The 13,731-nt window shown below is 44.7% G+C and overlaps 1 protein-coding gene across 1 annotated transcript; it reads right to left on the bottom strand.

Annotated features, from left to right (window-relative positions):
* Positions 1-7,118: 7,118 nt before the first annotated feature.
* On the bottom strand, positions 7,119-10,825 carry LOC119287406 (uncharacterized protein At4g15970-like). The gene is made up of 3 exons (XM_037566941.1): positions 10,116-10,825; positions 8,371-8,739; positions 7,119-7,908 (listed from the first exon to the last, which is right to left on the bottom strand). Exons 1-3 carry the CDS (start codon positions 10,401-10,403, stop codon positions 7,423-7,425), a joined length of 1,143 nt encoding a protein of 380 aa, XP_037422838.1. The 5' UTR covers positions 10,404-10,825; the 3' UTR covers positions 7,119-7,422.
* Positions 10,826-13,731: the final 2,906 nt, after the last annotated feature.

Below are 13,731 nucleotides of genomic sequence, written 5' to 3'. Positions count from 1 at the left end.
TCTAGGAAGAACAACTACTGTATGTCAGGAAAAGTTAAACTAATATCATGGTGATGGCAGAGAGGTAATTTAATTGACTATTTTGGAAGTAGCAATCAAAGGTGATAAAGCTAGCTAAATTTTATCTAGGAAGAATAGTTGTTATTTGACAAATACCAGTGCTATATGGTTCCACTCTATATCACTGTACTTAATTGGTTGAAGGTTTGCATTAGTGCTTCAGAACAATGTTATATGGTTTCACTCTAAATCTCTGTAGTTAATTGGCTTAAGGTATACATAATTGGTTGGCTGTGAAAATATATATAGTAAATCTTCATATTATAACAGCTTGAAGAGGTTCACAAAAAATTGGTACAGGAGTTACAACAGTCTTGATCAAGTATTTTGCATTTGTCATCAACTACTACTCCCTCCGTAAAGAAATATAAGAGCGATTAGATCACTCTCTTGATTTTGTGCGCATTAATTCAATTCTGAAAGTTGATTCAAGTCTAGAAGTTGATTCAAGTCTACAGTGCTTGAAGTAGATTCATAGAAGCTACACTTCTGTTAGTATGTGAACAGAAAGCTTATCTTATATGTGTGATTGGAGTTGCAGAATATGACTAGGGGAATGATCATAGATGCCAACACCTACAGTATGATTTATCTTGATAGAGGTGCAGGGGATTCGTAAGTAGTTTTAGTATTTTTTCTAGATTGCTCAAGTACTTAAGCTTCTGCAATCATGAAAAACAAAAGAAGGGACCAGTAGTCAGGTTCCATTAATCCTTCTGTAGGTGTTCTCTTTGATGCCTTTCCCCCGTCATTACCAATACAATGATGCTTTCTCTGTTAAAATCTTGACACTACATTATCAATCTCAATAGCTTAATTGATTCTAAGCTCACGAGAAGTATTTGTTCACAAATTTGGATGATCTATCTCATATGCTTATACCTGAACCCTCAATAACATAATATTCTTGTGCCAGATTTTTGCCATTCGGTAATAGTTATAATAGCATACTTCCGCACTTATACAGGCACGGGAAAGAAACAGAAAATAGTTTCTTACGGGCCTCGTTCTGGACCTGTTCCCACTTATATAGAATATATTTTCTACTGGTTTCATCAAACAAAAAAGTCATAAAAATTAAATATTTAAAGTTTTGTCTCGTTCGTACTTTCTAAAATCTGAAATTTTACTGAAATCATCATAGAAATTCCGCAAGAATATTAAAGGCACCCGTGTCATTCATCCCTACTAGATGATGAATGCTATTGCTATTTTTTCTCAAAGATGCCTCTTTTTCATTAAGAAGAAAGCTCAATAGACCAAAATTCCATATCATTTCTTCTTTCTTACGGAAAACTGACTGCAGGCAGCAATCACAGATGTTTAGTCTATTTTCAGTTGATAATATACAGAATAATTTGGCAGTGAACAAGTACAGAAAATGTTGTTAAGAAGCGATAGTTTTGAACCTGAGTTTATAAAAGAAATTGAACCAATTCGTGTTGAAAATATCTTAGGCATCAAGTCCACCAGGTTTGAGATGTTCACAGAAACATGTCAGTTTCAGGCAACTGCAATTCAGAAACATGTGAGTTGTTCCTTTACCTTCTCTGAACTCATCTTTTCCATCGCATTGCCTATCTCCCCCGCTTCCATCTTCCTCCCAGAATTTGGAGCAGAAGCGTGCCTCGGTGTTGCCCGTCACCCTTGTCGCCTCCCTGTCGGATCTCCTCCCCCTCATCTCTCTCTGTGTGTGATTGATCTCGATCCGGCCCCCTTCTCTTGGTGCTGCATAGGGGATAGGTCACTTCTGTGGTGGATACAAGGGTGGTGCTGCAGCCTTGGTTGAACCGGGTTTGTGAGGAGTTCTTGCTCTAGGGAAAGAGCAGAGGGCATGCTGGACGCTGTTGCTGGTGAGGTAGTTGAGGATGAGAGAGAGCAGAGAGATGAGAGATTGAGAGAGCAGAGAGAGATGATGATTGCTGCACATTTAGATAGAGGGATTGATGGAACTGCTACTGGCCGCTACTGCTAGAAAGAGAGAGAGAGAGAGAGAGAGCAGAGATGAGAGAGAGGGTCCAACGACTACTGATCTGCCCTTGTGGATAAAAAAAGAGATATGTGAAGAAGAGAGAGAGAGAGCAGAGTGATAGAGAAGGCATAGAGAGAAGTGTTGATTGCTTCACATTTACATAAATGTATGGTGCTTCTCGTATGATGTATGATGCTACTGATTTATGCACATTTAGATAGAGAACAGAGATGTATCTTGCTACTGAAGGTTTTTGTTATTGCTACAGTCCCATCAATCAATGTATCTAAACCTAATAATAAATACTACCCAATTCATATCCAGATGATTTGCATCTGTCATCAATGGAAAAAGACATCACTGAACCCTTTGTATTCTAATTGCAAGGTTAAATAATTTTGTGTGTTCTAACTCTGCAATAATCTGCAGTTATTTGGATCATCGTCGTGTCGCAAGTTTCCGACATCGCTTTACACACCGTGGACTTCACCGGAAATCCGTCTGCACGTACTCCGCTGTCCGCCGGAACTTCGTCTACCTGAGGACTGAGGCACGTACTACAGTGTAATCAATTTGCATCTGTCATCAACTACTACTTAAGCTCTAAACAAGTCAATTCCTAAAACACCCTCCTGTCCTCATTACAGGATGTTCCTCAGGAAAAAAATAATTAGAAGTAGCGATCAAATGTGATAAGTGTAGCTAAATTTGTATCTAGGAAGAACAACTACTGTATGTCAGGAAAAGTTAAACTAATATCATGGTGATGGCAGAGAGGTAATTTAATTGACTATTTTGGAAGTAGCAATCAAAGGTGATAAAGCTAGCTAAATTTTATCTAGGAAGAACAGTTGTTATTTGACAAATACCAGTGCTATATGGTTCCACTCTAAATCACTGTACTTAATTGGTTGAAGGTTTGCATTAGTGGTTCAGAACAATGTTATATGGTTTCACTCTAAATCTCTATAGTTAATTGGCTTAAGGTATACATAATTGGTTGGCTGTGAAAATATATACAGTAAATCTTCATATTATAACAGCTTGAAGAGGTTCACAAAAAATTGGTACAGGAGTTGCAACAGTCTTGATCAAGTATTTTGCATTTGTCATCAACTACTACTCCCTCCGTAAAGAAATATAAGAGCGATTAGATCACTCTCTTGATTTTGTGCGCATTAATTCAATTCTGAAAGTTGATTCAAGTCTAGAAGTTGATTCAAGTCTACAGTGCTTGAAGTAGATTCATAGAAGCTACACTTCTGTTAGTATGTGAACAGAAAGCTTATCTTATATGTGTTATTGGAGTTGCAGAATATGATTAGGGGAATGATCATAGATGCCAACACCTACAGTATGATTTATCTTGATAGAGGTGCAGGGGATTCGTAAGTAGTTTTAGTATTTTTTCTAGATTGCTCAAGTACTTAAGCTTCTGCAATCATGAAAAACAAAAGAAGGGACCAGTAGTCAGGTTCCATTAATCCTTCTGTAGGTGTTCTCTTTGATGCCTTTCCCCCTTCATTACCAATACAATGATGCTTTCTCTGTTAAAATCTTGACACTACATTATCAATCTCAATAGCTTAATTGATTCTAAGCTCACCAGAAGTATTTGTTCACAAATTTGGATGATCTATCTCATATGCTTATACCTGAACCCTCAATAACATAATATTCTTGTGCCAGATTTTTGCCATTCGGTAATAGTTATAATAGCATACTTCCGCACTTATACAGGCACGGGAAAGAAACAGAAAATAGTTTCTTACGGGCCTCGTTCTGGACCTGTTCCCACTTATATAGAATATATTTTCTACTGGTTTCATCAAACAAAAAAGTCATAAAAATTAAATATTTAAAGTTTTGTCTCGTTCGTACTTTCTAAAATCTGAAATTTTACTGAAATCATCATAGAAATTCCGCAAGAATATTAAAGGCACCCGTGTCATTCATCCCTACTAGATGATGAATGCTATTGCTATTTTTTCTCAAAGATGCCTCTTTTTCATTAAGAAGAAAGCTCAATAGACCAAAATTCCATATCATTTCTTCTTTCTTAAGGAAAACTGACTGCAGGCAGCAATCACAGATGTTTAGTCTATTTTCAGTTGACAATATACTGAATAATTTGGCAGTGAACAAGTACAGAAAATGTTGTTAAGAAGCGATAGTTTTGAACCTGAGTTTATAAAAGAAATTGAACCAATTCGTGTTGAAAATATCTTAGGCATCAAGTCCACCAGGTTTGAGATGTTCACAGAAACATGTCAGTTTCAGGCAACTGCAATTCAGAATTTTTTGCCACACTGTAACGTTTCAGGCATTCAGAAACATTTCTCATGATGTTAATATGTTGACTAGGGACCTTTTGTAGCTACTTTAATGGAAATTGTAGTACCATAGTGTCCTGCTGCATATAATAAATTGCAAAGTGAAAGTAAAAAAAAACTTAGGATTTGGTTGTCTATCCGATCCAAAAGTAAGCAAGCAGGGGCCATGTTGTCAAGGAACAGAGTTCAAAAACCATCAATCTCAGGAACACTCTGACCATGTATTTGATTCTGTTGAAGACCCAATATATGATAAGATGCTATTTTCATTTGCTAGGCAACCATGAAAATGTTTCTGTCCAATTCATAATTTAAATCAGTCCAGTGTGTTATTTTATTCAGTTATTATAATTTTACTCCTGTGTGTTCTTTTGTTTAGTTCTGTGAGGAGGAAGGGACTACATCGATGTGTAATATGTTCTTTGTTCTACAAGCATACCTACATGGGATTATAGTTCACTTAGAAATCTGATATTATTTTCCTCTAGAAATGAGCATTAGCCCTCTCAAGCTCCACGGGTCCTCTGAAATTTTTTGCCAGAGCATGCAGCCGAACCAGGGCTGCCTGGGCTTCAGCTTCCTCCACACTGTTGGAAACTGGTAACTCACAGTATGTCGACAAATACACTTAGCCTCTGTAATCCCTGGCTACTGCTCCCGCCCATCCCGGCCACTGATCTGCTAAAAACTTGCGTCATTGTTCAACTAGGCTGTGCCATGCTCCGGTGGAGTCCACTGTATGGGTGGCAGTGAAACAGGTATTTGCGTGGTAAACGACGGGGTCAGTTGTTCCTTTCCCTTCTCTGAACTCATCTTTTCCATCGCATTGCCTATCTCTTACTCGTACTTCTGCAGGAAGCTGACAGAATGTAGGACATATTTTTTTCCTTGACGGACTACTACAACACACGGGCATTTTCATGAAGAGAACATAGGGATTTTAAGTTTTTGTAGCCTGCACTGGAGGCTGTAGAGTTACGTTTTTGTACATTTTGCGAATCGTTTTGTTCCAGATTCTCTTAGTGTATAGTCTAACTACATAAGGTTATTTACTATGTGCACATTTGCTTTTTCCATTGCTGATCATGTCCTTCTCTCTGTGCACTTACATCCGATCTAATAATTATTCAGAAGGGACGCTGCATGTTCCTAGATGCATAGCTTTTCTTATATAGATTTTCATTACACTGAGATTTTTTTGAGGGGTAACAATGGAATTTAAGATAGTATATTTTTGTAGAATTCTCAAACTAAAATCCGATCAAACCGTACCTTCAAAGGCCAACATAATGGCACTTAAAATAAATGCTAATCTGCACTCACGCTGCAATCAGGTGCCCATTCTTCTGGTGATTTGGTCAAAGCTACAACCAAGCAAAGATATTTTACATGCTATAAGAAGTTAAGAACTAAGATACGGATTTTGTGTTCCCAGGTCTATAATATGCGTGCTCAGCCGGTTCTCTGCAAGCGCTTTCGGCCATGACTTCAAGTTCTGCAGCTAGGCCGTGAAGTGTTGGTCCTTCTCACCGTCCACCGATGATGGTGCCCGAGAGAAGTTAGGGAAGGAGTAAAGGACGTTGCTGTCATGGTCGTCGAAACGACTTGCCGTGGATGCAGTCACGCACTGGATGCCGTCGACGGCTAGCCGTGGACGAGCACCTCGCCGCCTCCACAAAATATGGATGCACGGGATTCTGGTACTAACATTGTGGAGTGTGTGCTGTTTCGGTGCTGTGACATATACACTCTGGAAGAAACCCCCGGTTTGATTTACAGGTGATGCTGATTCGTTTGGGATCTACTTCTGACAGATCAATTTGGTTTGTTGGCTGCTGGGTGGCTTCACACGTATGTAATATAACATGGCCCCAGAGCTACACGTATGTACCGTAACGTTTCATCTTTCAATTTTGACGTTCAATATGACTCCTTGATCCCGTTTCTTAGGGTTCATGACTGACAGTTTGTCTTGGGCTATGGAACTAAAATGTCTATTGAATGTTCATAGATGTCTTAAAAGGAGAACAATTCAGACTTTAGATGTACATCATATTTGATGCATCAGTCTAATCTGTACTTCAAATTACAGTGTATAATTTGTTCGGACACTATATATATATATATTTAATGGAGCCGTCTAAGTTGGACTGTTGGGACATGAAATTACAGTGTACAATCTCCATCCAACTTGCTAATTCAACTTTACTTACTTTATAAAGTTCTTAATAATAATTCTAGACAGCATAACAATCTAGACAATATTTTCCAAATGATGTATTTTACATCTTCCTATATCATTTTTGATGTGAGATGGGTTGTAAATATAGGTCTCTAATTTATTTTATCATAATTGTTATTTAACATCCGTAAGCCATCGTTGGAGGATAAAAGGCGTGTTGAAATTGAGGACATGGACCGGCAGAGAGGGTTCTTGAACTATGCTTATTAGGGTAAGGGCGTGCAAGTGATGTCTGATCTCATCACAGAGTGGAGATATACAGCCCAGTGCTTATGTGATGATTATGTCATGGATGAGATACCCATGTCTATGTTGTAGCGAATATGCCAGTCATGTTCGTAGTGTTATTTTTTTCCCGTTGCAACGCACGGGCATTTGTGCTAGTGAGGCTTATGTTTTCCCTCAATTAAACAACACCTGTTTTCCTGCCAAGGTCGTCAGTGAAGTTAGTTTAATCTGTGTTTCTGCTTGCATTCGAGTGTAGTACGTATCATCAAGAAAACAACACTTGTGGTGCATAAACAGGCTACTGCTTTACTCATTCATCTTTAATTACAGGCCAGGGAGGGTCGGCCAGGACCAGCATACATGCATGCATGTGCTGCACGCATACTGGAGTACTGCTACTCTGTGTATGTTTGTGTACATATACAGTATAATAACTTACTAATAATCATCTAGCTGAAATGATTTCACAAAATGAATCAATCGATCGATGCTGACCCTCTCAATCCCCTCCCTCTCTTTCCACGAGAAGGAGAAGGCGAAGCAAGAAGAACAGAAAGAATGGGCAACCAACTCATCAATGAGTTGGATCAGTGGATGCATATCCCGGGCACCTTCCACTGGAACTTGCCGGCCCTCTTGTCGGGCACCGGCGCCGCCGTGTAGTTCCTCCACACGTCCAGCACATTCCTCAAATCATGGAGCTTGGCCCCGAGCCCGACGCAGCAATTCGCATGTAGCGTGCAGATCTTGTTGAGGTCCCTGCTGAGCTGGCAGAAGCCGCTGATGTAGGTGGTGTCGAGGAACTGGATGGCGACGCCGAGGCGGTCCGTCATGTCGTGCTTGATGAGGTTGAACACGTCCTGCTCGTGCTTGCCGAAGAAGCGGTAGCGGCCGGCCTGCCAGTGGCGGTAGAACTCGATGGTCTTGTTGCAGGAGCGCACGAAGAGGAAGCCGCCGTTGGGGAAGTTGCCGAGGCTGTAGGGGTCGCCCATGAAGACGTCGCTGGAGATGGCGATGTCCGCCCCCATGGAGATGTGCTTGAACGGGTCCCGGAACCACATCACGTCCACGTCCTGCGTTCAGCAGCTAGCATATGTTAGCGATGCCAAGATCAAGGTGGATTATACTGTATCTGGAATTTTTTATCTTTAAATGTTTCAGTCGGCCGGAGGAGACAAACCACAAGTTCCCGACCGGCCGCCGGCCCACATGATCCATGCTTTCATGCTTATGCAGTACTCCTATAATCTAATGGCTACCTAGCGTGCAACATGCATCGATCGCCATTGTCAAAGTCCACACGATAAGCAGTAGCTTAGCCCACCTCGGTGGACTTGGACAATTCAACGGAGCACGACCGGCCAAACCTGTACAGCCACGGATCCAACGTGCAACACACCAACCAACACGTAACCAACCTATCTAACCAACTTGTTGCAACTGTATGTACATCCTAACTAACTGCCATGGATCGAAAGTAACATGCATGAAGTTGTTGCATATATATGTAATAAACAAGAAAAGTAAGAACGTACCGTGAAGAGGAAGTTGTATCCGAGCTGGAGGATGGTCTGCTGGAACTTGTTGCGGCCCCACATCATCTCGAGGTAGTCCTTGCTCATGAAGAACTTCTCGCCGCGGTAGTCGACGCCGGTCGTCCTGAGAAAGTAGCAGTGCGGGTGCACGAGCTGGCACCCCGCGTACGCCGCCGGGTCCATGGTGACGATGACGAGGTGGTCGAGCAGGCGCGCCACGCCGCCCTCCCCGGTGCGGAAGCTCTCGAAGAAGAGGTCCAGCAGCGAGCCCGGCTTGGTCCACGCCGCGTTGATCTGCGTCATGATCACCGTCCGGTCCGCCGTCGCCGCCCGCGCCAGCACCTCCTCCAGGTCCCCGTACGGCGACGCCTGCATTGTTCGTCCAACATTGATCGTAAGGGACAAGGAAATTAAGTTCGGAGAGTTGTGAGCATTTATGCATGGACAGATTTGGACGCGCGGGCAAATGAATGCAGGCCTGACGGCCATGCCGGGACTAGCTTAAGCTTATAGCAAATTAAATTTGTACTGCTGTAGTTCTCAAAAACAGTTTTTTTCTCTCCATGGACTGGCCTGCAGCTGCACATGTGCGACCTAATGATCGGTGGTCACATGCAAGCCTGTATTCCTATCACGAAAATAGATTTTGTATGTCAGAGAGAGAGAGAGACATGCTCCCATGCTGCTGTGCCTGTATGTACTACTCCAAGAACACTGCGAGGTGTAAGCGCGGGTGGTCCCCACCCTGCAGCAAGAAGGGCCGTCCGATCAGTCTCAGCAACAGAACTACTAGCCGTTTCGGACGCCACGTGTACGGCTGCCGAGGCAACAACCGGCGGGCACGTGTCCGTCGTGGCGGCCATGCCGACAGCAGAGCAGAATAATTATGTCTTCCCGGGAGTGCTGAAAGCAGCAACGTGCACAGTGATGACTCATGTAATGAGCTCCTTTGTCATCGTGTAACAAGCTTTTCTTTTTTGTCCATCATGGGGAGAAGCTACGAGAGTGGTGAGTCATTAGGGTTGATAATGACGACGTCTAATGACACCCAGTATACTGTAGTATACCACTAAAAATACATACATAGACATGGGGAGGATGGAAAGAAAAGGAAAAGGAGCGGGCGGTTGTTGGAGGCGAGAGAGGGCGGAGAAAGCAGACGTCCACATACACACACATAGCCGCCCGCCGTCGACCTCGAGACCGACGTGAGCTGGTCTTCGCCGCTCCACCACCGCTTTTGGTTACTACTAGACTCGATCAACACAGGCCGCGCGCGCTTTTGGTTACCCGGTCGCCGTCGCCTCACGCAACCCATTCAAAAAGAGGATTCTCCTCTCTTAATATAGCTTTGTTAGCATGAAAACGGCGTCTCTGGTTTTTAGTATCCGATATTATCCCTCCACCGAATATGTAGCTAGTAGCTTGCATGGCATGGCGCCACCACCTTGGCCAGTTGCTCTTGTGCCTTTGTCGCAATTTGACGAAAACAAAATAATTGATTGGAGGAGGAAAATCGTGTGTGCGTTTGACCAACGAAACGATCGGCTGGCGGTGGGAACGCCACGGACGTGCGCGGAGGGGGGAAGTATCTACAGTGGTGATCCTCGTAATACAGTCTGAATTGATTAATCCGGAGTTAATTTATGCAGAACGACGCTCAAACCCAACAGCAATAGTAATACTAGTTGGATGGGTGCGAGAAAAATCAACAAATTAAATTGTCATGGTAGGTGCGTGCGTACCTGGACGGGGGCGGGTGCCGGAGCGGCGACGACGACGGAGAGGTTGCGGGCGGCGTCGGCGTCGTCGGCGACGGAGCGCAGGTGGTGGTGGTGCTGGGCGGCGGTGCCGTTGTTGTGGCTCCATGCGGCGACGTCGACGAGGCTGCGGCCGGGGCTGGCGGACATGAAGAAGAGGACGCAGACGGTGGCCACGGCGGCGCCCAGCAGGAAGGACACCATGGGGCTAATGTTGCTGCTGCCGCCGCCGCTAACCGCGTCCCCGCCCTTCATCTTCCCGCCCCCCAACATCCGTCTATCTCTGTGTCTTCCAACCGCGGCGCCGGCGGGCAGAGCCCTCCTGAAATAATACTAGATGGTTTGATCCGATGCTTGCTGCGGGGCTAGAATCTAGAGAGCCTGTCTCTCTCTTGGGTGGCGGTGGACGGAGGGAGTGGGCGGGGAATTGGGCTTGAAGAGGCAAGGAAGCGGGGGCTTTTAAGAGGGAGGGAGGAAGAAGATGGTGGAGGATGGCGCGTCGTGGCGGGCGGCTTAGAGACGACAGATCATCAACTTATTCCCACTGATTGAGCCTGCCTGATTACCAGAGCCCGAGCCGGTGGTGTTTTATTTCTCTGCGGGTGTGGGTGTTAATGGACTTGGGTGGGCTCATGTCCTTGTGATGATCCAGTCTCCGCTTTGCTATTGCTCTTGCTCTTGCTCCTGCTCTTGCTCTCAACAGAAAGTAAGAAAGGAAGTGGTACTTGGCTTGTTGTTGGGTTGGGTCCCCATCGCTTTGAAAGTCTCCGCCCACACGGTTCCACCGGGCGGCGGCTTGGCAGCCAGCGCGGTCGCGACGATAGCAAGCCGCCCGTCCGTCCGCGTTGCTGCTGCCTGCTGCCATACCGCTTCCCTTGTGTTGTGCATACCAACACAACTGCTCTGCTCTGGTGTTGTCCTCTAGCTAAGTATGCTCCTGCTCACCCGCAACATCTTTGGACGGCTTTGCTTTACTTCCTTTGAGCAATTGTGATCATCTGGACTCGTTCGATTCAGGGCCACCGCGACGCACGCACGCACGATTAACACCCGGCAACCTCCCACGCCCGATGAAGCTGCTTAATTGGTGCAAAAAAAAGAGATCATGTCGTTGTTCATTGTTCGTGGACACGATCGACGTGCGCAAACGTGCGTGGTGTCCAGGAGCCAGGCTGATGATTAATTAGCCGCGTGTTCCTCGATCCGTCCATGGGCGACGATGATGTGTGCGTGCTGGTTGTCGTCAATTGGCCTCGCTTTCAAACAGTCGGTGCGGTGTGTGGTGTGCTGTGGTGTGGTGTGGAGGAGGAAAATGGACGTGCTACTTGCTTGGCTCTAAGCTAGTGCCGCCTAACATTGGTTTGGCTTTGATTAATCCGGCGGTCTGGCTGGAAAACCTGTACCACCGACAGCCAATTCATTCCGATGGAGCTCCAGGCCAGTGGTACGTTAGTTAGGCGCAGCCGTGGAGTTAAGCTGCTCGATCACTTCATTTCACTTGGCCTCGTGACTCGTAAGAGTCAGACATGGCGGTGGTACGTCACATGGTCCAACGCTATTCCCCTTGATATGGATGGACGGTTGAATTCAATCAACACCATGCCTCCACCAACCTCTCTCATGATTCAATTTTCTTTCTTTGGTAGGCAACGTACTGGTGACATTTTTAACCCGGCCATGCATGCTCATTGGCCTGGCAGGAATTAGTGCAGTGTTTAAACAAGAGCTACATTACCCGCAGAAAAATAAAAGAGCTAGTACTACAGCTAGGCATTGTATAGAGGCCAAGGAAAAGTATTGGTGACATATTTTACCAGGCCGCCCATGTTCATTGGCCTGCGAGGGATAAGGAATGTGTACTGCCCGTGCCCAGCAGATGAATAAGAGCAGGCATGGCTCATGGGTCGCCCTCACTGACTGGGACCCCATTACACTAGAATGTGGTAGCAGACTAACAGTAGTGAGAATGCGCCCACGTACCAGTGCACAAGCAGTAACCAGTTGCTTCTGCCCATTTTCCGCGCACATGGGAGGAAAACACAACAATATACTCTCGCATTTTAGTCCTGAAAACATGCATGTCGCGTATGTTAGGAGAGTTTGGCTTGCGTGCATGGCACCACATCCTGGAAGCTTCCTTGTGCCGTGCGTGAGCTCAGTCTCATTCACCGGCCGTCCGTTGGGTTCTGCAGACGGGTCGACGCCAGACCATATTACTATCATGCATGCATGTATATAGCAGAAAATAGCTACTCCAGCTAGCAACATTATCAGCGAATCCATGGACATTCATCGGTGATAGATCATTAGCTAGTTGCTTGTGATGATTGCCACCGGCACACCGGAAAAGAGAGAATCGAGCTTCCACGCATCATGTACAGGGCAGGTACTACTAGCTACTCCCTCCGTTCCGAATTACTTGTCTTAGATTTGTTTAGATACGGAGGTATCTAGCACTAAAATAAGTCTAGATACATCCGTATCTAGACAAATTCAAGACAAGTAATTCGGAACGGAGGGAGTAGTAGTTTGTTTGCACTTGCACATGGCCCATGCCCCTACCTACATTGACCTTGCGACGCCTGGCTTTGGAAACAGGGAGCAATTTCGGCTATCTTAGAGCCTGTTCGGAATTCCGCCAGCTCTGTAAAATTCTCGGAGCTGCGGAGCGAGCAAACGGCAGCTCCACGATTTTCAACAGTAACTCCCCCGCTTTAGGAGTGGAGTTGTGGAGTGGTGGTCCTCCGAACTTCATCATGGGCCGTTGGATAGAGAATGTGTGTTGTCGGATGAAAAGCTGTACAAATTGCAAATAGAACCCCACAACCATCCTATACGACTATACCTCGGTACAGAATAATCCCGATGGAGGCTGAGCCATCCCGTTCAGCTAATTGGGCTAGTAGATACTGCAAAGTCCTGTTCAAACGTGCATGTGTCCTGTTCAAACCTGATGTAAAAAAATCTTGTTCAAACGTGCCTGCATATTTGAACGCAGAATATTTGTCTTTTGATGATTCTTTCTGTTGCCTCTGACTCGAACATGCCTACATATTTGGACAGCCAAGATTTTAATAGAACTGCAACTATTCTTTTTGCAGTATCACGTATTCATTCCTGTGCATACTTCTATTTTTTGGGCAGATTATTGTTGGACAAGCTTCTAATTCTGCTAGCATTGAGGGGCTATGTGCAAAATATCAAAGCTGCCAGCGGGCGTTTTATTGCAAATAGCACGTAGCAGCTCTGTATGGATCTAGTCCATACATATAGGATCCAACGGCCTGCAGTTAGGTTTCCAAGCTTCCATTGAAGATGTGGTTTTCACATGATATTGTCTCAATGTATAAATGTGCATTCGATCGCCTAAGGTACGTTTGAGGAATATATCGATGTGGTTAAGGTCGTAAACTAAAATAAGCATGCACGTCGTGTATGTGAGAGGAGAGTTTGAGCTGCACACGGATACGGTGCACATGTTGTGGGTTAATCCTCGCGGGTGACCTCATCGTACTCCCTCCTTTCTTAAATATTTGTGTTTTTAGAAATTTCAAAGGAACTACCACATACGGATGTATATAAACATATTTTAGAGTGTAGA

The sequence above is a fragment of the Triticum dicoccoides genome, chromosome 4A (genome assembly GCF_002162155.2).
Source record: "Triticum dicoccoides isolate Atlit2015 ecotype Zavitan chromosome 4A, WEW_v2.0, whole genome shotgun sequence".
NCBI lineage: Eukaryota > Viridiplantae > Streptophyta > Magnoliopsida > Poales > Poaceae > Triticum > Triticum dicoccoides.
Note: the sequence above shows the minus strand (reverse complement) of the source record. Positions and strands in the feature narration are given on the sequence as shown.

Excerpts from the sequence above, each read along its gene's own strand:
- LOC119287406 (XM_037566941.1), bottom strand. The coding sequence starts at position 10,403 with ATGTTGGGGGGCGGGAAGATGAAGGGCGGGGACGCGGTTAGCGGCGGC. Across the intron at positions 8,740-10,115 it reads CGGCACCCGCCCCCGTCCAG|GCGTCGCCGTACGGGGACCT; the intron begins GTACGCACGCAC and ends CGAACAATGCAG. Across the intron at positions 7,909-8,370 it reads GATACAACTTCCTCTTCACG|GACGTGGACGTGATGTGGTT; the intron begins GTACGTTCTTAC and ends TGCTGAACGCAG.